The following is a 23,742-nucleotide window of genomic DNA, read 5'->3' on the forward strand; positions in this document are numbered from 1 at the left end:
GGGCTTCCAACAAAATATTAAAATACAATAGTCTGTCAAAAATTAAAAGCTTGCCTAAACAGGGCGGCCTTCAGATGTCTTCTAAAAGTCTGGTATTTGTTTTTCTCTTTGACATCTGGTGGGAGGGCGTTCCACAGGGCGGGCGCCACTACTGAGAAAGCCCTCTGCCTGGTTCCCTGTAACTTGGCTTCTCACAGCGAGGGAACTGCCAAAAGGCTCTCGGCACTGAACCTCAATGTCCGGGCAGAACAATGGGGGTGGAGACACTCCTTCAGGTATACTGAACCGTTTGGGGCTTTAAAGGTCAGCACCAACACTTTGAATTGTGTACTGGGAGCCAATGTAGGTCTTTCATGTGGTCTCGGCGGCTGCTCCCAGTCACCAGTCTAGCTGCCGCATTCTGGATTAGTTGTAGTTTCTGGGTCACCTTCAAAGGTAGTCCCACATAGAGCGCATTGCAGTAGTCCAAGCAAGAGATAACTAGAGCATGCACCACTCTGGTGAGACAGTCCGCCGGCAGGTAGGGTCTCAACCTGCGTACCAGATGAAGCTGGTAAACAGCTGCCCTGGACACAGAATTGACCTGCACCTCCATGGACAGCTGCACAATTAGGATCCTTGTGCCCTGGCCTTCAGAAGGCGAGGGGCTGTTCGAATTTTGCTATACACATTTGTGGAAAGGTGCTAACAGAGGGAACACCAGTTTGATCTGTAAGTAGCACGGACTGGCAAATGCTTGCAGTGGTGGCTGGTCCACCAGAGCGGGGGAGGCACTGCTGCACCACTTTGCTCTTAGCACTTGCCTGCCTTTTTACTTATTCCAAAGAGTGGCACTGGCTGTTAGCTTCCTCCTCCTTAGGGCTCATCCAGACTTCCTTTCCTGCTAGGCTTCTACGTCTGAGCTTCAAAGCTCCACATCCAAGCAGTTTTTGTTGTTGTTGTCGTCCTGGTCCTTTCCCTGGGAAAACCCATGTTTTACCACTGAATCAGAGCAAACAACAAACATAGTTTGCTCTGATTCAGCGGTAAAATGTGGGTTTTCTCCGGGAAAGCGCAGGGTAAAAATAAAAAAATGCTGCTCAGAAATGGATCTTTGAAGCAGAGACCTGTGCCTGGATAAAGTAAAGGTAAAGGGACCCCTGACCATTAGGTCCAGCCGTGACCGACTCTGGGGTTGCGGCGCTCATCTCGCTTTACTGGCCAAGGGAGCCGGCGTACAGCTTCCGGGTCATGTGGCCAGCAGGACTAAGCCACTTCTGGTGAACCAGAGCAGCACATGGAAACGCCGTTTACCTTCCCGCGGGAGCAGTACCAATTTATCTACTTGCACTTTGACGTGCTTTTGAACTGCTAGGTGGGCAGGAGCAGGGACCGACCTGTCGCGGGGATTCGAAACCCACAGCACCACCCACGTCTGGCACAAAAGAAAGTGCCACACTCCCGTTTGCTCCTTGCCTAGAGCAGGTCCAAGGGGTTTTCCGCTTGACCCACACTTTCTAGGAACAGGTCTGAGCGGCTCCCCCCCCCCCCCAAACAGCAGGACCTGAGGAAGCATGGATAAGCCCCTGGTCTCAGTATTGGTTCCTGCACAACTGAGCAAGAGAGAAGAATGGGGAGAAAATGAGAATTACGTAGTTGGCTCTGCCTGTCATTGGCTCTGGCACCTCCGACTGTTGGCTTCCATGCCTTCTGCCTTAACAGTACGAACATGGAATTTGGATGGCAGGTTCTAGCAATGCAGTTCTCATAGGATGACTGATGATTTGGACAGGGATGGGGGGGAGAGAGAGAGAATTCCCTGTGGCCCCCAGAAGGCTGAGCTGGGCTACCACCCTTATCTAACATTCTTCCCTTGCATTACAGGATAGCACTGCTCATCTCCCAGACCTTTCCCTGTTCTCCAGCCAGCTAGAAGGGGATGGCTCAGGAAAAAGCACCCAGGTGAGCTGCAGGTTGATGGATGGGGAGCAAAGTAAGAGGCAACGTTGTCTTGCACCAGGTTGAGGGGGCAACAATCCCCCCTCTTCTCCATGGGACCTCAGAGAGGCCTACAGTAGCTATGTGTCCTACTTTACAGAGAACAGTCCTCTGTTTTGAAGGGGGGCAGTCCTATATTTAAAAATGTTCTCTTTCTGAGGGCTTCCATGTCTAATTTAAGGGCAAAAGACCATAAAAGGGGAGAAAGCAGAGGCCTTGAAGTTGCCCATCAAATGTTATCAGCTCCTGGTCAGCAGACTTCAGCAGACACTACCAGCAATTTTGCTCTTGCCCCACTTCTTTCCCAGTCCAGAGAAATCCCAAATTGCTGTTTGCTGTGTTTGAATGCTAAAGAGTGGTTTTGGGGGGTGGGGGTGGGGAGAGCAGCAAACAAGAGGAAGTGTGGAGAGGGGCATACAAGTCACTTTATGTCTTCCCCACCATGGTGAGATAGACTGTATTTCTACAAACAATTTCATGCAAATTAGTGTCCCTTTTTTGTGACGCAAATAATTTGGGGGGCTGGCTTGTGTCTGTGCAACGCATATCTGGCCATCCTAGAACATGCCAGTCAAAGCACCATATTGTTTTAATGCTAGCAAAAATAGCAAGATGGAAAATGCTGCAGGTCCCAACAGAAACTGGTTAGAAATAAAACAACTGTGGAATGTGGTGCAGTTAATGAAAATGACTTTTTTGAGTATGACTCGGAAAAGAGGATGATATCAAGTAAATATGAAAACAAATGGCATGTGTTTATAAGTTTTTGGAATTAATCTGAGGATTATGAAGACACATTGCTTTGTTCCTTCATGATTCTGTAAATGAATTTGAATGGTTTGTTTCTTTCCAATGTAGAGGCAGTATATAGGGCTACATAGCTGTGATATATAGATAGATAGATATAGATAGATATAGATAGGCATTTTGAATTAAAAAAAATGAGACTATGTTTAGGTGAATGTCATTTGATTTGCGGTTTATTTGAAATGCTTTCCTCCAAAATTAGTTTTCAGCTCTATTTCAGGCACTTAATCAGTCAATTATTTCCAAAGCAGGATATCTGCTCCAAATTGGAGAAGTGTTCCAGGATCTATGATGGACATTCTTTCCTTCCCCTGATCTCTCAGAGCCTGATGTGTTGTGAGTGAGCTTAGGGGAAATAGAAGATCCTGCTACACCTTCTTGGCCCACACAATATATTTTGCGTCTCATCCTGGGTCCCCAGTGCCCCTTTCCCCAGTTAATCCACCCAATGAGAAATGTTGTAAGACGTTATGGGCTCTTCTCTCCCCCCCCCCTTCTCTCATGGCAGGGCCCTGACTCTTCTCTGCTCCTTGGTGACCCTCCAAACCCCGAGCCCACTTCACAACCTCCTATGCCACCCCCAGCCTCTGAGGAACAGGAAGAGGAGGAGAGGCTCAGTGCCTTAGAAAAGAGTATGTAAGTGATTTCTCTTGTGCACCGACTTCTAGGCAGCAGTGGGAAGGGCAGGGGGAGGAGCAGTTCTGCTGGGGAGAGCAGATGCACAGACCTGGTGGGTACCAAAACCCACCCACAAACGCAGGCACTATTTCACAAGTTTAGCGGATTCAGGGCCTGGGTGCCAAGTATGTTGAACACATGCCCCATAAAAGGTAGGCAGCTGTGTGCCTCGTTTTTTCACTGCACACATTCTGTCTTTGTGGAGTGGCCCCTGGCTGTCTGCATATTCATGCCTACAAATGTATTGAGTATGATGGGGGAACCATGGCCGCGTAATGTTGTCCTGGTGGTATGCCTGCTGCCTCTGTAACATGTTGAGCAGCTTGCTGGCAGGGGCCTTCCTGTGGGTCATGCATGGGCCTGTGTTGAGGAGGCTGGCAGCGTGCCTGTGGCATTGAAAAGGGAGATTGGAGGGGGAAATAGAGGGGAAGGGGGTCACACAGTGAGGTTCCTTCCCCTTAGACATTGCTACTTCCTCTCCCCTGCAGGTTTGTTCTCAGGGAGTTGATTGAGACTGAGAAGATGTACGTGGAGGACCTGGGCCAGATTGTGGAGGTGCCAACATCCACTCCATTTTAGGCACTGATTCCCCTCTGCCCACCAACGGGGCCGTCTCCAGATTTTTGTGGGACCTTGGGCAAGAACCTGCTTGTCTTCCAGTGAGAGAGCACACTGCTTGCTGCTCACCTCTGTGTTTCTTGATCCGACCTCTCTGTTGTTGTCCTAGGAACCTAGGAAGGAAAGGTGGATGAAGGATCAGGCTCAGTCCCAGGAGCCCACAGTGGGCTTCTCATGGACCCAAGGCCCCTAGCTGCTGGCTCTTGCCACATCCCACCAGTCTGTTCCATATGCTGGTATTTTAGTAGTTTTATGCCCCACCCTTTCTGAAAGAAATAAGAGTGTTTCCACCCCTGCCCACCAGAAGTGTTCCTTCTGGTTTCCAAAACCACTGTCTTCTGTGAGCAGAAATCTCCCCGCTTTTCACACTTCTGCCCGAATGACTTTTGCCTGGCAGCAACATTGACCACAGACAATGTTAAGCAGGGTTAAATCTGAAAAAAGTACCAGTATTTGGACCCCAGTAAGGATCTCAGGCTTGTGGTTCTTCCTTTTTTGTTTTAAAAACAAGGGAAGATCAGTGTGGCATTTAACTAAGTTTTCTTCAGTGTATACTAAGGGGACCTAACTAAGGGCTCATCCACACTCAAGTTTGTCCCATGATTTCTAGTCACAAATTGTAGAAACTATTTCCATAACTTGATTTTACATAGATAAATAGTCCCCCTTATTGGAGCTGAACTTGCTGTCAATCAATAACAATGATGAAAGATAAAATATTTTTATTGAAAGATGTTCCAGTAGCACCTTAAAGACCAACTAAGTATAAGCTTTCTAGGAATGAGCTTTCGTGTGTATACACACTTGTTCAGATACTCTGAAGCAGAGGTCTCTTCAACCTTATAAGTGTTGATGACTGTTAATGATGGCAGTTGGTTCCACAGTGAAGGGCAAGGGATTTTTGAAGGGATAGATGACCAAAATTAGCTTTAGCATGTATAATGGGACATGAATCCAATATCTCTATTCAGACCAGGTCTCTCCATAGTTTTTAGTTTGGTAATGAGTTGTAATTCAGCAACTTCTCTTTCAAGTGTATTTCTAAAATTCGTTTCAATAAGACAGCTACTTTGAGATCTTGTACAGAATGTCCTGGGAGACTGAAGTGTTTTCCTGTTGGTTTCTCTGTTTTATGATTCCTGGTGTCAGAAAAAACAGAAAAACAAAAAAGTTCTAATTTTTACAATCTGACGCCAGGAGTCATAAAATAGAGAAGTTTGACTCATTATGTGAAGCTAAACACACAAGAGGAAGCTGTCAACAGGTTGGAAGAACTGCAGGGTTTGCAAGAAGTTCAAAAAATATTCAGGGAGAAAAAACTTGGAGAGGGGGTTGTCAAAAAAAAAAAAAAGCTCACTGAGGACTGGACATGCTCTTTGGGCATTGAATATTGACTGGCTGACAGCTGGGTTAAGACGGCAAACTGATGGGTGAAAGGGAATGGAATATCCCTAGAAGTGGCCTGGCTGGCTGGCACCCTGAACATCCCATTGCACATCCCACTTGTGAATTCAAATACTGAAGTAGCTCTTTCATTGCTTCTGCTAACTAAACTAGTCAGCTTTCTGTTCTGACTTCAAGATCTCTTTCCTAGGTGGCTTCAATCAATTTAGACCTCATTTCTGTATGGGTTTTAGGTTCTTCATAATTTTTCAGCTCCTTAAATTGCATTTTTGTTTGTTGCCGAGTTTCTTTCAGAACTTTCGAAAATTGCTTTGGATTTCACTATCCTTAACAATTTTCCACCTAGGCTGCTTAACTCTTTATACCCCCAGTGCCACAGAAGTTTAGAACAAGACAGGAGCTCTGGTTCTTATAGGGATCTTTTGGGCGCTCCTCTGTTTCCATCACTCCATTGTGACAACTTTTCCTACATCTATTCCTGGTGATTGCCTTTTAATCAGTTACCAACCCATAGAAGGGTCCATCCATCTTGACTGCTAAATATCCTTAAAAGCCTTTGGTGAATGTATTTGCCCAGTCTCTTTCTGAAAAGCCAAAGATACAAATCTCCACTGGCCTACTTGTATATACAGAGAATGAGAGAGATGTTTGCTGATGATTTCATAGAATTCCACAAGATTGGTAAGACAAAACTTCCCTTTGCAAAAGCCCTGTTTATACTTCATTTCCTACATTTTTATTTACTCATTCGTTTTAAAAACTGGATGAGGAGAGAAGCAGGGAAATCTCTCCAAGTAAGAGTGTGAGACTCCTTAATGTGCTTTTGGGGTGGGGTGGGAGGGGGGAGGTTGTCCTCAGTCCAGGCTTATGATCAGTTGGGGATCTGGGGTCCAAGGGCAGGAGCCTAGTTTTCTGGAGGAGGCTGTGAATGCTCTGAGGATTAAAGGTGGGGGGTGACTTCCTTAGCAAGCATTGGTCTTATGTTCACAATGTTGTGTGAACAGGGTTCCTCTAATGCAACAGAACCCCCTCTTCTCTTCCCACATGCCTCCAAAATCTGCTTCGGAAGGCCCTCCAACCCTCTGGAGCAGATTTTGAAGGGGCTGCAGGGAAAAGGAGGGGGAAGTTGCATTGCCCAAGTGGAAGTCTTGTTATGCAAGCAGAAAGGTACCATTGGAGACACCCTCTGTATCTAACTGTTCTAGCCTTAGTCGAATCCCTGCGACGGGGTGAGCTCCCATTGTTCGGTCCCAGCTCCTGCCCACCTAGCAGTTCAAAAGCACGTCAAAGTGCAAGTAGATAAATAGGTACCACTCTGGCGGGAAGGTAAACGGCGTTTCCATGCGCTGCTCTGGTTCGCCAGAAGCGGCTTAGTCATGCTGGCCACATGACCCGGAAGCTGTACGCCGGCTCCCTTGGCCAATAAAGCGAAATGAGTGCCGCAACCCCAGAGTCAGCCACGACTGGACTTAACGGTCAGGGGTACCTTTAGCCTTAATAACGCTTTCCAGCAGTGTACCTGGGACAGGGCTGCCATTTTCTGCATCTTCCCTTCCTCCCTAGTTCCTTTTTAAAAGACTAGAAAGATATTGACAGCCTTCCAAGTCCTCTCTGTAAGGAGGCTAATATAATAGTTCAGCAGTTCTTCATCTGTTCTTTAAGAACTATTGGATGAATGCCACCTGGCCGGAAAACCTTGTTCCTTCTTAATGTTTTCACTTGGTTCTAAGACAGACTGATTCAGCCTTGATAACCCTTCCAGCATGTTTTGAAGACTGAAGCAAACAATTCCTTCTGTTTCTCTGCAATTTCTCTGTCTTCCGAAAAGGTCTTGTTTTGCTTCCTTGCCATATAAAGGTCCCCCTGCCTCTTTCTGGTTTTCTGCTTCTGACACCTTTAAAGAAATAATGTATTGATATCTTCAGCAGTTTGTGCTTGAAGTTCCTTTTTGTCTCTTGCCACATTGTACATCTATGTCTTGATTTGCTCATTTGTGCTCCTCCTTCATCTGGGCAACTGTTCCTCCTTTAATGAGAATAGTTTTGCCTTTTATAGTCTTTTTGGCTCTGCTGTTTGACTGTGTTGGATTACTGTTGAGCTTGTTTGTGCTTTTTTGCTCATCCGTGGTACATATTTTATTTGAGCCTTTATTGTTACATATTTAATATGACTTGCTATGTCAGCCAGTGGCGTAGCGTGGGTTGTCAGCACCCGGGGCAAGGCAAGTAATTTGCGCCCCCTAACCCATGGATTTGCGCCCCCTAACCCTAACCCCCAGATGTTGCGCCCGGTGCGGCCGGCCCCCCCTGCACCCCCCACGCTACGCCACTGATGTCAACCTTCTTTTTCCATTTTGAGCAGGCATGTTACTCAAAATCAGGCCACCAGCCATTTCAACCATTTCTGCCACCTAGTTAAGGTCCTGGTTAAGCCATCTCAAATTATGCAAAAACTCAAGATTCCCCACCCCCCCCAGCCTGTAACCAAAAACGTAGTGGTGCTAAGACCGGAGGGGGGGAGGAACTAATGCCAGTCAATGCAAAATGGGGAGAATAACTACTGCACTCTAGTACATTGATTTAGATTAAAATAATTTGTTGCAAGCTCATTCTAATTCAATTGCCAAAATAAATGCAACGTGCCAACCACAGTGTCCACGAGACAGAAAAATTAGTGCCCTGCGCTCACCAATTTGTTCTCAAGCTAGGAAAATCAGGGTCCAACTCGCCAGCCTAGGAAATAAATGCAACCACGGTCAACTGGAGCAAAATTACTGCTTTAACTGAAAAGTGAAGAAATACTGGCTGCCCATTGGTCAGTACAAGGAGATGGGGGGAAGGTAGCAGGACAGCACTGCTTCCCTGGCTTGTCAATCATCCCGGCACTTTTTTTCTTTCTAGAGTTGGCCAAAATACTGGAAGGCAGGAGCAGATTTGCCTTTTACTCACCACATTGGTAGAATTCTGCCTCCACTCTTTCCCCTATATCTCCATAAATAAAAGGGCTGGAGACTTTTTTTTAAAAAGAGGGGGAAGATGCCGAAAATTCAGGGAAGAGCCCTTGGGTAGGGCTCATCCACACAGGAGTGTAATGTTGCTAAGGACCTGAGATACTGGGGTTCAGAACAAATAATGCAAATTGAGCAACTTTAAATTGGATTTCCCTAATACATCTTGGGTGCCGATTTGGGATTTAATTGCGTCTAATGCAATGGCCCTCTTTTCAGCTCTGCAAGGCAGTGGTTTTTCAAGTGCTCAACATTTTTGTGGTCAAACACCTGATGGGGTTACAGAAGAGTTGGGAGGGTGTGTTCTAGGCTAGGCTCTCTGTGCAGGGTGCTGCTCCATCACTCTTCCTTGTGGACTGGATGCACCAAAGGTCTTCTGCAGCTGTTCAGGTCAGGTGGGAAATCTGTTTAATGGCAAGCTGTCTGTTGGGGAAGCTTGTCTGCCATTTCTGTGGTGCTCCTTGAGGAATCCCTGATCAGCTTCTGAAGAATGCCAGGGTTCCCCTGAGCACAGTTGGAAAGCCATTGCCAAGGGTAATGTGGCTGCTTCCTCAGCGCTTCACACCAGGGTCCTGTCCATCTTCTGCACTCTTCTGGGCACTAACGTAGCCTAGACACATTCCCCTTCATGCCACCACCCTAGCTCTGCCTCCCTGGCCTTAAAGAGGAGGCAGGCAGCCTTCTCTAGCCTGCTCTTCTGACTTCTGCAGGGCTATATGGCGACCATGAGTGCCCGTGGTATCCCAGAGGACATGAAGGGCAAGGACAAGATAATCTTTGGGAACATCCACCAGATCTATGACTGGCACAAAGAGTAAGTAAGCACCCATTCCTGGGTGCAGGTCATGCATTGGCTGTGGAAATCTCACAATGGGGCCAGAACGGGATGTGGCAAGAGATGCCTTTTGCTGATGGCTGGTAGTGACTCCTCTTGGATTACCTTGCCCAGGTGCTTGTGGCCAGTGTGGAACAGACAAGATGAGGGGGAGCAGTAGTGGTCCACCATCATTGGGAATTGGTGGAAGAGGAGGGATGGTTGGGAAGCAAGATAACTTGTCCTGCAGATCTCACACGCTTTCTGTTCCCTCTTATCCCTGATCCCAGTTATTTACTCAAGCAGCTGGAGAAGTGTCTGGAGGACCCTGATCTTCTGGCTGAACTGTTCATAAAGCACGTGAGTCCCTGGCTTTGCTAAATAAGAACAGAAGAGCTGCCGAGCTGAGCCGCAATGGGTGGTGGATAGATGGACAGGGCTCCATCATATTCTAGGCACAGGAGGTGACCGTGGTATCAAACCTCTGTTGTTCATCACATATGCATGTAGCCTTTGAACACAGGGGCTTTTCATTGGGCTAGAAGCACTGTAAGCTGTTTGCAGACTTCTGTCTTTACCTCTAGAATTGTTTGTGATACAAACCCAGATTCGAAGTGAAATGATAACTTGATAGCTACAAAATAATGAAGGGGAGGTTTGTTGTGAAGGGGAAAGCTGCTTACCTTTTTGTTAATTAGGTGATTGCTAATTGGTCCAAAACAAGTCAACAAAATTGTGCAGTTTACTAGGCTGGAGCATAATAAAGTCAAGGCTGTTTGACTCTGACTGAAAAATTCTATACCTTTTTTCTTGAATGAGCTAGAGAAGAAGGATGCACACTGGCTTTTCTAAAAAAGTTTTAAAATAACATCATCATCAACAATCCTGACATGGAGGAGCATTATTGTGTGAGAAGAGATATTCCTTGTACTATTACTATTTGTAAAGTGCTACATGGTGAATAATTTCAAATTCCAGGAGGCCCCCCTAACCATTCCCTCCTTGATTTTATATTGTGTTTATTGGTGCTTTGCCTAGAAATGAGATGCTCCCATTGCCATCTCCTGCATTTTCCTAGATCTTCTGGCTCTATTTTGTCAAACTTGGATGAAGTGGACTCTAGCCTATGAAAGTTTATTATGCCATATTTGTCAGTCTGCTAAGGTGCCCTAAGAGTCTTCATTGGTTCTGAGGCAACAGATTTAACAGGGCTGCCTCCGCTGGAAATTATTCATATGTAAGAATAAATATTGCTGTTGGAAGGTTGCTTTAAAAAAACAACCTATTTAAGAGATGACTTCACACATCTAACAAAATAGACTCTAGCCATGAAAAGCTTTTCCCAAAATAAATTTGCAGTACTATCCTTACAGCAGAATCCTTCAACACAGTGTGTTCCTTGGAACTGACTGCCCTAGTAAGTATTCTTAGGCTGGCAGCCTTGGTAGCCTTTAAGATACTGCTGGGCTCTGCATTAAATCTTGTAAATAAGTCATAGTCATGCATATCCAGATAAGTAGATATGAAGTGTGCCTATTTTGTACTTGGAGTACCTGTATCCTGTGGTAAGATGAAGCACTCATCAGAGCGACTGACTCGTTTAAAGTGATCATTACCAGTGTTGCTGAGCAGGGATTTGAACCTGCCTCTTTGACATACCCTCCCCAGAGTTAAGTCGCTGTTGCCGGCAAGACTACACACTTTAGATTTTGCCCCAAGTATTCTGCTGAATTGTTCCCCTGTTGTTTTTCAGGAGCGCCGTTTGCACATGTACGTTGTTTACTGTCAGAACAAACCCAAATCTGAGCATATTGTGTCTGAGTTCATTGACAACTACTTTGAGGTAAGGGGCCATGTGATTTGCTGCAGCTTTGTTGTCTCTGCCGCCGCACTCCCTGCAGCTTCTGCCAATGGCTTGCTTTGTCCTTGACTGCATACATGCGACACCTTCAGAGTGCGTTTGAAGCACATTCTTACCCTTCAAAGAATTCTGGGAACTGTAATTTATCCCTCACAGTGTTGTAGTTCCTGGCAAACCACAGCACCCAGAATTCTTTGAAGGGGGAAATGTGCTTTGAACATTCTTTGAAGGTATAGTCTCTCTCCTGCTAGAATCCGCCTGCCTCCTCCTTTTCTTCACTGCCTCCTGCCCCACCCAGGGCTCGTTCATTCCAAGCTATACTCCGAATACAAGTAAAGATGCAAAATTGCCTTTTCTCTATTGGATTATTGGGCCAATATTGCTCCTCTTTTTGGCAGCGGGTGTCTCTCAAAGGGTCAGATAGAGGTCTTTCTAAGTCTTGCTACTTGAGATCATTTATATTATTATTATATTGCATTTATATACCAGCCAGGGATCAAACCGTCAGTGTACAAGCAGTCGCATAGGAAGCGGGGTGTGGTGGGTGCGGACCACCCCGGGTGTCATCACTGAGGGGGGTGACAAATGGCAAAAATATGTGTTTTTGGAAAAAATACCTTTAAAGCACATTTTGCCCCCTAAAAGAATTATGTGCACTGCAGTTTACCCCTTTCAGAGTTAAAATTCCCAGAAAACCTTATCAAACTGCAGTGAACAGAATCCTTTGAAGGGGTGTGTACGCTTTAAATATACTTTAAAGTTACAGTGTGTACACAGCCCAGTGAGACTTCTGACGCATAGGATAAGGGGAAGGGATCTGAGGTCTCCCTGGGAAGATGAGTAGGATGCTTTGGGAGAAACAGGAAGATTTGGAGGTGTCCTGTTGGAGTGGGCAGGGATTTAATAGGCAGGATGATTGATCTCCCACACAGATCCACAGGGTCTGATCTGCTTTGTTCTCTCCTTTCCAGGAACTGAAGCAGGAACTGGGGCACCGCTTGCAGCTCAATGACTTGCTCATCAAACCCGTACAGCGGATCATGAAATACCAGCTGCTGCTCAAGGTGCTAACGTGGGAGGTGGAGTGTTGCTTTCCAAATCTAAGGCAAATGTGTGTGTGTGTGTGTGTGTGTGTGTGTGTAGGGGGTGAGACCAACAAGTTCCTGACCTGTAGCTAAGGAGAGACAGCACCCAATATGTCTTCTGCTGGGTATGATATCTATAGCAGTCCACACTGCCAGTGTGGACAAGTGCAGAACAGTGGTCTGTTTAATAATAATACCTTTATTATCAATGTGTACCATGAAATTAACCAAGCCTCCCTCCCCCCCCCACAAACACTCAGTCTCATTGCACTCTGTGTGCTTGTCGCACAACACACCAACCCCGAAAGTCAGTTGCACTTTATTATTTTCTGTTTTAAGGGAGAGATCCTGCAGCCTCAAGTCACCTGCAGGACAGCAAACCATCCCAATGTCACAAAAGGAGTAGCTGGGGTCTCTGTTGGCTGCCTAGCGCCACCTGATGGGTAATGGTTGTATTTGCCTTCAGAGCTGGAACCAGGGTTAGGGCAGCTTCCAGTTTACATGGTAGCTGTCATATGGAGGCACTTGGTGGCTACAGTTCATTGCGGAGTCCCACTTGCTCCCCATTTCCCCAAGCAATGAAAGGTTTGAAAGATAGCGCTGCCGGCTTTAGTTCCCTTTGGAAGAAGAGAGCTCTTGAGACTTATGGTTGTATCCAAAGTTGTCCACGCACAAGTAGAACAGACTCCTGCTTGCTTCACCTTCTGCTCCTTCCATGCACCCCCACACCCCCAAATATGTTCTGGAAGATTGGGGGACAGATTTAGGGGGCATGGGGGGCTGTAGTGGGGGGGGAGGGTAAGGTGAAGTCCTGATGTGCAAGCAGAAGTCAGCTTATGCATAATACCTGCTTTATTTACAAATAAGCAAGGAGGGCATCAGTGAAGGCTGGTGTATTCCTATAAGCAGACAGCACAGTCTGAATCATTCGTTTCATAAGAACATAAGAGCCTGAAGCTGCTTCAAGCCAGTGTCCCATCTATTCCAGCATCCTGTTCTCACAGTGGCCAACCAGCAAGCAGGGATCCAAGCACAAGAGCAACACTCTCCCCTCCTGTGCTTTCCAGCAACTGGCATTCAGAAGCATTGCTGTCTCCAACTGTAGAAACAAAGCACAGCCATCATGGGGGCCAGCACTGCCTCCGGGGGAGCAGGGGCCACTTGGAGTTGGTTGCATGGCTTGGCTCCGGTGGAATCCCACTCCTACCACTAAAGAATGCACTGCTTCATTTCCTCTTTTCCCTCCCAGGATTTCCTGAAATACTATGGCAAAGCTGGCAAGGACACAGAACAGCTGGAGGTAGGACTCGGAGGCACTTGCAGCTGTTGCTCCCAGTCCCACCCTTATGTGTGGACTGGATGTTATTACGCTGCTGCTGCTTTCTTTCTTTCTTTTTCATATATTAATTTTTATTGAACTTTACAAGAAAAGAAAAGAAAAAACAATACATAACACTGCAAACACATTTATATACATGTTTTCCAAATTGCAAACTAAAAAAGAAAATACTTTTCATAGCCAATATTGCCAAATTCATGCTTCAAACATTACAATATATAAATCTTAGTTAAAATATTATTAAAGACTTCCACCGCATTCACCGCAAGTCTCTTAGTTATCTTGCTCGCCTTTACATCTGTTCTTCAATCGTTTCCCTTCCTTAGATTCTTTCATAATCAGTCAAATCTTTATGTTCTCTATATTCTTCACAAGGTTAATCTAGACACTATTTATTTTTGCTAGTCTGTCTGGTGCCATATACCATCTGTGGTGCATCTTCATATAATTCTCTCAATGAATAGCAGGCTGTAAAATTTATATATTTTTTCCAAAACCTTTTCCAATCTTCATAATCAATTGAATAACCTTAATCCCGGGACACGGGTGGCGCTGTGGGTAAAACCTCATCACCTAGGACTTGCCGATCGCATGGTCAGCGGTTCGAATCCCCGCGGTGGGGTGCGCTCCCGTCGTTCGGTCCCAGCACCTGCCAGCCTAGCAGTTCGAAAGCACCCCCGGGTGCAAGTAGATAAATAGGGACCGCTTACCAGCGGGAAGGTAAACGGCGTTCCATGTGCTGCGCTGGCTCGCCAGATGCAGCTTGTCACGCTGGCCACGTGACCCGTAAGTGTCTGTGGACAGCGCTGGCTCCCGGCCTATAGAGTGAGATGATCGCACAACCCTAGAGTCTGTCAAGACTGGCCCGTACGGGCAGGGGTACCTTTACCTTTACCTTTAATCCCGTTCCCACTTTAGCATATTCTCTCCTTTGACTTTCAAATCAGGATCTGCAGAGCTGTCCCACGAGGGTTACCACATGGTATGGGCATATTTTCATTCTGAGTATGCCTTGAGAGAGGGAGCGGAGACATCATTATGTTCCTGAGACTGCACTCATAGCTGACAGGGGTCTTGAATCCATATCTCATAATAGTGTCTGCATGGAACTATGGCCCGTCAGTCTAAACGGGGCAGGTTGTCCAGTGTTGTTTCACATGGCCTGCATCTCCTGGGTTTAATGACACTGGCGCTGCTGGCCATGGGTGCACAGCCAGCCAGTCACCGCTTTCGCCCGACTGCTTTCCTTTGCCTTTCAGAGAGCTGTGGAGGTGATGTGTTTTGTTCCTAAGCGCTGCAATGACATGATGAATGTGGGGCGTCTTCAGGGCTTTGAGGTAGGCCCTGGGAATCAATGGCTGGCTTGGAGATTCTACAGATCCTGTGGGAGCTAGGCTCTTAGCCCTGATTTTCCAATCAACTCTACTGCAGAAGGCAGCTTCATTTTTTGCAGTGGGGCTGTTCAAGGAAGAGAACCTTATAATTCCTCTTCAACCAGGCCTTGGGCTGATTCTATGGCCTTTTAAATGTGCCCGTGGGAGAGGGGGTTATTGATTTATTTTTGTTTTAACTACCGGTATTTATTTTGTGCTTCTATCCTGTATTTTAATCTTGTGAACTGCCCTGAGATCTTTGGATAAAAGGCAGTATAATAATAATAATAATAATAATAATAATAATAATAATTATTATTATTATTATTATTATTATTAATAATAATAATAATAATGGGCATTTTAAAATGAGGGTCCTCCACCCCTGTGTATGTTGATCTGGGAATCGTGAGCTTAAAATATAGGAAGAAATGGGTAGAAAAGGGAGTAGTAATTGAAAGAATTAGGTCTCAGGGCCTATCACATCAGGGCGTGTTGAATTTTTCAGCTTTCAAATTCCAAAAATAAGGGGTACTGAAAAGTTGGAAACATGACTTGGAAATTCAAAAGATATTTTGGTTAAATTAATATAGTTTTGTTTAGTAATGAAAATGTGTGTAAAATTGCATAGAAATTATTTTTAAAAATTGCCAAGTACTTGCATTTGTTTGTTTGTTTGTTATTAAGCATTACCTGACATTTCCAGAAAGTAAAATTAAATATTATTTGGCTTTCTGAAAACGGTGTATGTGCATCTTCATTAAGCGTAGACATTTCAAGCCAAATGTTGTCCAAGCACAAAAATTATAGCAGATTCCTCACACCCAGAAACATATTTTTAAAGCCCCTCACTGAAGCAATTTGCCCTAATCCACACCCCCTCGTCCCACTGCTTTGTCCTGAGGAAAACTGCTCTTTTGTTCTTGTTCTTTGGATTGCTGTTTGTCCTGATTTAACACTAAAGAGTGGCTTTCCCTGGGAAAGGAGTGGGCCAAGGGGGAAACCACTTGGCCCCATCCTTTCCAGGCATGGCAGAAGCAGAGGTGTGGACGAGCCCTCAGACATGTTGTGAAATATGTGGCACAGCCCTTGCTGGGAATACACTGCTTTAAATGTAAGTGAATATTTCGGTGCTGCCTCAGATCTAAAAGAACCCAAACCTCTCTGCATATAGAAAGTTGCTAAGTAAAGAAGAAGGGTTCTAGGCTTCTCCTTGACAGGTCAGTTTTCTACAGGCAGGGAGTTTTTGAGATGGGTCGGAATTCAAAGGTGCAGCCCATCATCTGCAAGTGGTAATTCTGAGTCTTCAGGGCAGTTTTGTGCCTTCTCCCCAGCTGAGTAACTAGGATCTGCCCTCTCTTCTCCAGGGGAAACTGACTGCGCAGGGGAAGCTGCTGCAGCAGAACACCTTCTGGGTGACGGAGCAGGCAGGCGGGATCCTGGCCCGGGGCCGTGAGCGGCGCATCTTTCTCTTTGAGCAGATTGTCATCCTGAGCGAGACCCTGGAGCGGCGGCGTGGTCCATATGCCGCTCCAACTTATGCCTTCAAGAGCAGCATCAAGGTATTACATGGCTAACAGCAGAGAACCTAGGCAAGCCTGTATTCCCGTACCTATCGCTGTTTACCCCATGTTTCTGCTGTTGCACTCTGCATCTGCAAAATGTAATTGTGAGCACTGAATTTGGCATCCTGAGAGTCTATGCATGTGCATAAAATTTTATACGGCTAGAAATTGCGAGTGAAATTCAACGTGGTGTGCTATTGCAAACGTTCCGTCTGTGTAAGCGTTTCAGCTTGTGAGACAGAACAACGGCCTTTTCTACCCCAGTGCACTGTTATGGGGGTTCTTCTGACTCCCCTCCTCAGAGCCAATTTAGGGGTGCATGCAAGAGGAGGGAGGAGGCCCATTGCAAAAGCCCTTGCACAGGGCTTCCACTGATTGGCTCATTAGGTGAATCCTGCCTTATAAAATGTATAGCCTTATGGCTGTGAAGATAGGATTGAAAGTGTGTGGGCATTGCTTGGCGTAATCTCGGGAGCAGAGAGCAGGGGTAGTGCAAAGCAAGGAAATATGGAAATTAGCTGGCTTTGCATTCTTTGTTCAGGTTTCGGAATGTAGCTTTTCTTGGCACAAGAATATAGGCTGGCTTGGTGTGCAGAACGTTGATCTTTGTTTAAAGCACAGAGATTACACAGCCTTGGTTATATCCACAGAACCACAGAATTTCTAGGACTTCATGAATGTGCAGGTGTACCCAAATCTGTTTTCTAAATAAATAAATAAACACAGGCTCTTCCTTTTGCTTGACTGCGAGGCCCTCCCTGTTTGTCCATTTTATTGCTAATATCTTCTTCTTTTTCTTGCTTTTGAATGGTCATTTCCTATCCACTATCCATCTCAATGCCAGGTCAGCTGTTTGGGCCTGGAGCCCTGTGTGGATAATGATCCCTGCAAATTTGCACTGATCTCTCGTGGCGCAGAACGGGGCACCATCCGTTACGTACTGCAGGCAGCAACGTCAGAGATTGCCCAGGCCTGGGTGGCTGACATCAGCCTCATCTTGGAGACACAACGTGACTTCCTCAATGGTAGGGGGTTCAAAGAGATGGTCTGTTCCTAACTCTCTCAGGCACCCACTGCCCTTTAAACCACACCCAGCCTTCTTCAAGGAGTGATTCCTCAATATTTCTTCCTTCATTTTCCTCACTCCTGGTTTAGATGGAATATGAAAGCTAAGATGTTTCCACAATGCTTTGCAGAAGTATAGGAAACTTCAGCTGGCTTCTAGATGGTGGGGCGGGGACAGGGAATAGACAATTTTCAAAGAGTAATTTGAATTAGAGGCTACTGCCGTTCAGTGAATTTCAATACAGTTTGGCTCTTTCTGAGTGAAAGAAATGACCTAGCAATAGGTTTGTTTAAGTTTGTTTTAAGTTATTTCTAATTCAACTTCTATCAGAATTGATCCCAAGTACAAAAAAAGGATATTTAAAGTGATAAACACCCCAATTCCATGCCACCATATCATATCAGCAGGAATAAAACCATAATAAGGGCCCTGATATTTATTGAGCATTCATCCTGATTTGCTTGCACAAAGCTTATGCGGAGGTTAGGTTACATTTAGCTTTTATTGAGTATTCATTCTGATTATTTGTGTGTGGGGGGAGTGTTAAATGTCAAGGACCATTCATTTGCTACGGCGATGGAGCACTTTAATCCACTTTAAATGGTGCAAACCTACAGTTCTGGTATGCAACTGAATCACTCCTGCAAAATCAGTAGGAATGTTCATTAAATAGGTCATCTGGAGGTACAATCCATTCTATCTCTGTCTGTCTCTTTCTATATACCAGCCCCCGACCCCAAGCTCTAATATTACATTACCATCTTCTCACGTATGTGCAAGTCAGGCCTTAATTGTGCAATCAAGTGATGTACATGCATGTCTCAACTAGCCATACATTTTTACTTCAAGCACAAGCTGTACTTTGGCCTTTGTGAATCGAGCCAACGCACAACTTTGGAAGGATAGGGTGAGTCCCAAAGTAGATGGCAGAGCGGAAGTGGACTGAACGACTTCAGACTGCCAGTAAGCAGGAGGTCACATTTTTTAACACTTTCTCGAATAAAAAGCTGAGAGATTTGTATTCTAAATCTTTCTCTCTGATTTGCTGTGTTGAGAAAAGGTAGTGTCACACACACACACACACACACACACACACACAATCAAAAATAGGATTCCCACCCTTCAGTTTGAATTCAGATAGTAAAGATTTCTACCCTGCCATTTTGCATAATGTGTAGATCAGTTCTGAAGGACTCTTAACTTAAATGCATGGACCATGTCTAGGAAACATTTATTCCACCAAGGGCCATGTTCCCCTAGGGGAAATCTGTTGGAGACCACATGCCAGTGTGGGCAGGGGCAGAGCCACCCCTCTCTTTCTTAAGATATTCACTGCCCCATAATCTCTCAAAAGAGACGTAAGAGTGGGGGACAGTGATGATATTAAGAAATGGGATTTGGGGGAGGGTGTTTGTGCATGGGATGGTGTTGCTCTTAAGAGCTGCAGTGTACCCTGGTGTGGCCTGTGGCCCCTCATCTGCTTGCTGGGCTTCCTCCTGTCCCTGCCATGCAGTTTCCAGGAGCTGCTGTCTCCAGGCACCTCAAGCACTTTGAAGTGGTGGCTCCTGATGCAGCACCCCTCTCCTGCTTGATGAGGGTGCTTGAGACACCTTTTGACAGTCGCTTTTGAGAGAAGCATTGGAAGCTGCTTGAAGCGCACCTACGCAGGTGGGGCTGTGGGACTTCACCCAGTGGTTCCTGCATCACTCCCCTGAGGAGTCTTTTTTTCCTTTCTTGCAGAAGATTATGTTTCACTAATGGAATTCAGAGCGTTTTGTGTTTCAGTGTGTGACCCTGCAGTTCATTGCCCCTTTCTGTTTTCTTGCCAGCACTGCAGTCGCCCATAGAGTACCAGCGCCGAGAGAGCAAAACCCATAGCCTAGGACGCATTGGAGTCCCGCATCACTCACTGCCCGGTGGACCCAGCCGGCCCTGCTCCTCCGTCTCCATGGACCAGAGCAAGGGATCCAGCCTCCAGCCCCACAACGCCTCTCTCCCCTCCCTCTACCTTCCGGGCCCAGGCCAGCCTGAGCAACAGGCCTATGTTGAGGTAAGGTAGGAAGGTCTTAAACGGAAGATCCCTGTTGAATTAACAGCTTTGTGAGGTTTGGCTGGCACAGGTGAAGTTCCTGTTCAAGCTTTGGAATGAAAGGGGCTAGTAATTGGCAAGAGGAATTTGAAATTCAGTTCAGTGCTTACATTTGTTAAACCTCATTAACACATGTATAGTTTGCAAGAGCTACGTGAAGCAGAAAATGAAAACAATCATTTGTCATTAAAACAATCCACCGTGTGTGCTGGCTTGAGATTGCATTGTACACATGCTGTCACAGAGACAAAGGAAGGTTATCTTTCCCACACAATTCATATCAGTATTGTCTAACAAAATTTCATTTTAAAAAATGCCCAAGGGGAGATGTTCCAAAAATGTAGGCATTTAACCTCATCAGGACACAATAAGGGCCTGCAGGATCAGGCCAGTAGCCCACCTAGACCAGCATCCTATTTTCACAAGGGCCAGTCAGAGGGCTGTGGGAAGCCTACAGGCAGAACTTGAGCACGCCAACCACTCCTCCCTTCTTGCCATTTCCACCAACAAGTATTCAAAAGCATTACTGCATCTGAGAACCTCCTTGTTAACAGCTGCTCAACAAAAAATGAGAAATTGGAGCTCAGTGCTCAGTTAGTATTTTAGTCTCATTTGTAAGCCGTCCCGCAAATATTTATATCAAGGGGCAGTGTAGATAGCTTTAAGAATAAGAAGTAAAGAAGTAAATAAATGAGACATGTTTTCCTGTTTGGGACAAAATCTTGGGGTCTATTAAACTAGAGGATATTGACCTCATCCCATGCAGATGGATTTTCTCCTTGTACCCTTTCATTGATTAATCCAGAGTGGTAACAGCTAATGGATTGGAATCATCCGCTTGCTGCAGAAGCATGTGTTGAGCAACTCCAACTGTAAGTGTTAAGTTGGGGCGAACATATCAGATGACACAGCGATTCTTCCAAAGCAGCTCTTTATTTGCAAGCTGGAACAGAACTGAACTGAGGAGCTCAGTCAGCCTGCTTATATAGAGCTCCAGAACAATTGTAACTGTTGCAACTTTCTAAAACTATCCAATCACTGAACGTCACTTTCGATCCTTCATTTGCATAACTATCTACAGTATCCCCCTGCTGGCCCAGGGTGAGAACTTCAGTACATAACAGTAAGAATATAATTGTGAGTGTGCTTAAGGGATGTTAGGGAGTGTGTGGTCTCTGTTAAGTGAGCTTATGCAACACAGTGTGTCACAGTTCCCCAAAGTGGAGACCAGGCTAGTGGCCCTTCCGCTGCCACCAGGCAGAAGTCTTTATTTTTCTGGTTGCCTCCACCAAACAATCTAAGCTCACCTGGGTTTCAAAAAGAACACACTTAGGTAGTGTGTGGCTTGGCTTTTAAGCATAGGGTGGGCAAGAGACCACAAGGCTTTGTGAAAGAGGTTTAAATGTTCACTAAAAAAGAAGGTTTTAACATCTGAATGGTTATGTACACACAAAACAATCACCAAAGCAACCTGAGTCTGGACATCATCTGTTGCCAAGAGTAATGGGGTGGGAGGGAATTGGGTCTAGGACCTCTGTTCTGAAACTTCAATTTGGGCAGCAGGTATTCAGGAAAAGAGGGGCAGAGGAGGGGACTGTTGAGTTCCCCTTGGGTGACTAACTGGAGAGCAGCCAGAGTTAGATTGCTAACTCTTTCCCAGACTGCCTGGGTGAGATGACGTCTTCATCATCTCACCTGCCAGACCCTCCAGATGGACAGGTGTGCTGCTAACCATTCCTCCCAGCATCATGGTCTCAGCCAGGCTGGTTCTGTGGCTTGCTCTGCTGCCAAGGTGATGGGTAAAAGAGGTAGAACTGGAGCCAGGAAATAGAGAAGACAAGTAGACGTGTCTGCTGCTGATAAACATTCTGAAACCATCCAAATATTGTTTGTGTTCATTAACCACTGCCAATATCATAATCATTTTTCTTCTTGTTACATTGACTGCCTCTCCTTCAATTTCCCTCTGTTTTAATTTTTCATTATAACTGTTGGAGTCATCTATCTGCTAAATAACCGTTCAGTAGTTATTGTTTTTTTCCTTGGTTATATTGTATTATTTCTGATGAGGATTATCTGTTGTTGTGATTTTTAAAAATGTTAATCACTAAAACCTATAGTAAGTGTGGAGGAAAGACCAGGAGCCCAAAGTAGTGAGCACTGTTCTGTGAAGACAGTGGTGAAGACAAGAGTGCTGATTTCTGTTCTCAGATATGAGTTGGAGGAGGAGGTAGGAAAGAGTGCTATGCTGTCTTAGTAGGCTTCAGGACTCTACAGGTTTCTGATTCCAGATTAGATGAAAAGGAGATCAGACCGATCTCTAATAGAGGCAGAGAGAGACACACACAAGAGATTTGCAAGAGGATGCCTATCTGTTTTCTGTTTTGGGAAATTAGATGACTTCATTTGATGAATTGGATTGCCAGAATCCCTTCCGGGTCAGGGGTCCTGTGAAACTATGACGTTTGCATGGCTTGCTTTCCACGTGAGATGTTGTTTGACTTCAGCTATGCACAAGTTGACAGTTGACAAGCTATGCACACTTTCTCACATAACATGACACCAAATTGGGAGCACCCATCTGTGCTGGAATGTTGTCTTCTCCCCACCCAGATTAAACCCACTTTGCTTTCTGCCCCCAGCCATCTCGCAGCCAAAGCTCTCCAGGGCCTGGACCAGTTCACCTACCTTCCGATGGCTCCGAGGTGCATCTCTCAAATTCCTCCCAGCAGGCGTCCCTGCACACAGTGAGTGTTGGTGGGCAGAGGAAGTGTTCCTTTTAATCTGAGTAAGGATTCAACATTCACAGTTGACATAACGATAATGATTCAGGTTCTGTTGCCCGTGGCCTTACTCATTCTTTCCATCAGGATTTAACTTTCATTGGGACTGACATTTTACACACACACACACGTCCCCACCACCTGACCACATGTTGCCACCGTGCCACAGAAGCCTAGGAAAAAACGCAGAATCTGGCACAGGTTGCAGAATTCAAAGCTTCTGCCTATAGTGGCCTTCCCAGTGAGAAACCCCTGACATTCTTCCAAAAGAATCCCAGGGTCCCCCAAAACACAGTCTGAAATTCATTGCTGTGTTAGTAGAGTATGCCCCCATCTCTTGCGTTGTTTACCATTGCTGATGCATTCATATGCCAGTAATTTTATTTCTGGAAAGCTTTTTGATGCTGTGCTTTCCTTCCCACAAGAGATTTTGAAAGCATGCCATATGCACTTTTCTTCCTTCCATTTACCTACAATCTGCTCCACTCTCAGGCTGAGAACATGGGCAGACATTGCCTAATGAGCTGTCTTATGCTCTTATCTTTGGTTTTGCTTTAGAGCAGAAATGATGAAACTGCGGCTCTTGAGAAGCTGTTGGGCTGCAACTCCCACCGTCTCTGATCATTGGCTTTGCTGGCTGGGGCTGATGGGAATGTAAGAGCAAAAGACAGGCATAGGCAAACTCAGCCCTCCAGATGTTTGAGGCTACAATTCCCTGACCACTGGTCCTGTTAGTGAGGGATGATGGGAGCTGTAGTCCCAAAACATCTGGAGGGCAGAGTTTGACTATGCCTGTCATAAGATGAGCCCTGCTTGATCATAAAGGTAAAGGTAAAGGTACCCCTGCCCGTACGGGCCAGTCTTGACAGACTCTGGGGTTGTGCACCCATCTCACTCAAGAGGCCGGGGGCCAGCGCTGTCCAGAGACACTTCCGGGTCACGTGGCCAGTGTGACAAAGCTGCATCTGGCTAGCCAGCGCAGCACACAGAACGCCATTTACCTTCCCGCTGGTAAGCGGTCCCTATTTATCTACTTGCACCCAGGGGTGCTTTCGAACTGCTAGGTTGGCAGGCGCTGGGACCAAGCAACGGGAGCGCACCCCGCCGCGGGGATTCGAACCGCTGACCTTTCGATCGGCAAGCCCTAGGCACTGAGGCTTTTACCCACAGCGCCACCCGCGTCCCTCCTGCTTGATCATACCAAGGGTCATTCTAGCCCAGCATCCTGTAGTCACAGCCAATCAGGAACCTATGGGAAATGCATAAGCTGATCTAA

At 45.9% G+C, this 23,742-nt stretch overlaps 1 protein-coding gene across 5 annotated transcripts in view; it reads left to right on the plus strand.

Annotated features, from left to right (window-relative positions):
• The window catches only part of ARHGEF25 (Rho guanine nucleotide exchange factor 25), a 72,780-nt gene that overhangs the window by 45,321 nt on the left and 3,717 nt on the right, over nucleotides 1-23,742 (plus strand). For 3 of the 5 annotated variants that reach the window (XM_053370884.1, XM_053370855.1, XM_053370890.1), the window contains 13 exons: nucleotides 1,864-1,941; nucleotides 3,293-3,420; nucleotides 3,951-4,017; nucleotides 9,202-9,305; nucleotides 9,596-9,665; nucleotides 11,059-11,148; nucleotides 12,138-12,230; nucleotides 13,501-13,551; nucleotides 14,850-14,927; nucleotides 16,331-16,525; nucleotides 17,373-17,553; nucleotides 19,424-19,644; nucleotides 22,326-22,430. In XM_053370884.1, coding sequence (XP_053226859.1) covers nucleotides 1,864-1,941; nucleotides 3,293-3,420; nucleotides 3,951-4,017; nucleotides 9,202-9,305; nucleotides 9,596-9,665; nucleotides 11,059-11,148; nucleotides 12,138-12,230; nucleotides 13,501-13,551; nucleotides 14,850-14,927; nucleotides 16,331-16,525; nucleotides 17,373-17,553; nucleotides 19,424-19,644; nucleotides 22,326-22,430 — 1,461 coding nt within the window. Of the gene's footprint in view, nucleotides 1-1,863; nucleotides 1,942-3,292; nucleotides 3,421-3,950; nucleotides 4,018-9,201; nucleotides 9,306-9,595; nucleotides 9,666-11,058; nucleotides 11,149-12,137; nucleotides 12,246-13,500; nucleotides 13,552-14,849; nucleotides 14,928-16,330; nucleotides 16,526-17,372; nucleotides 17,554-19,423; nucleotides 19,645-22,325; nucleotides 22,431-23,742 lie in introns of all 5 variants that reach the window. The other 2 variants (XM_053370866.1, XM_053370875.1) reach the window with 1 other exon arrangement.

This window comes from Podarcis raffonei, chromosome 2 (genome assembly GCF_027172205.1).
Source record: "Podarcis raffonei isolate rPodRaf1 chromosome 2, rPodRaf1.pri, whole genome shotgun sequence".
NCBI classification, from domain to species: Eukaryota; Metazoa; Chordata; class Lepidosauria; order Squamata; family Lacertidae; genus Podarcis; species Podarcis raffonei.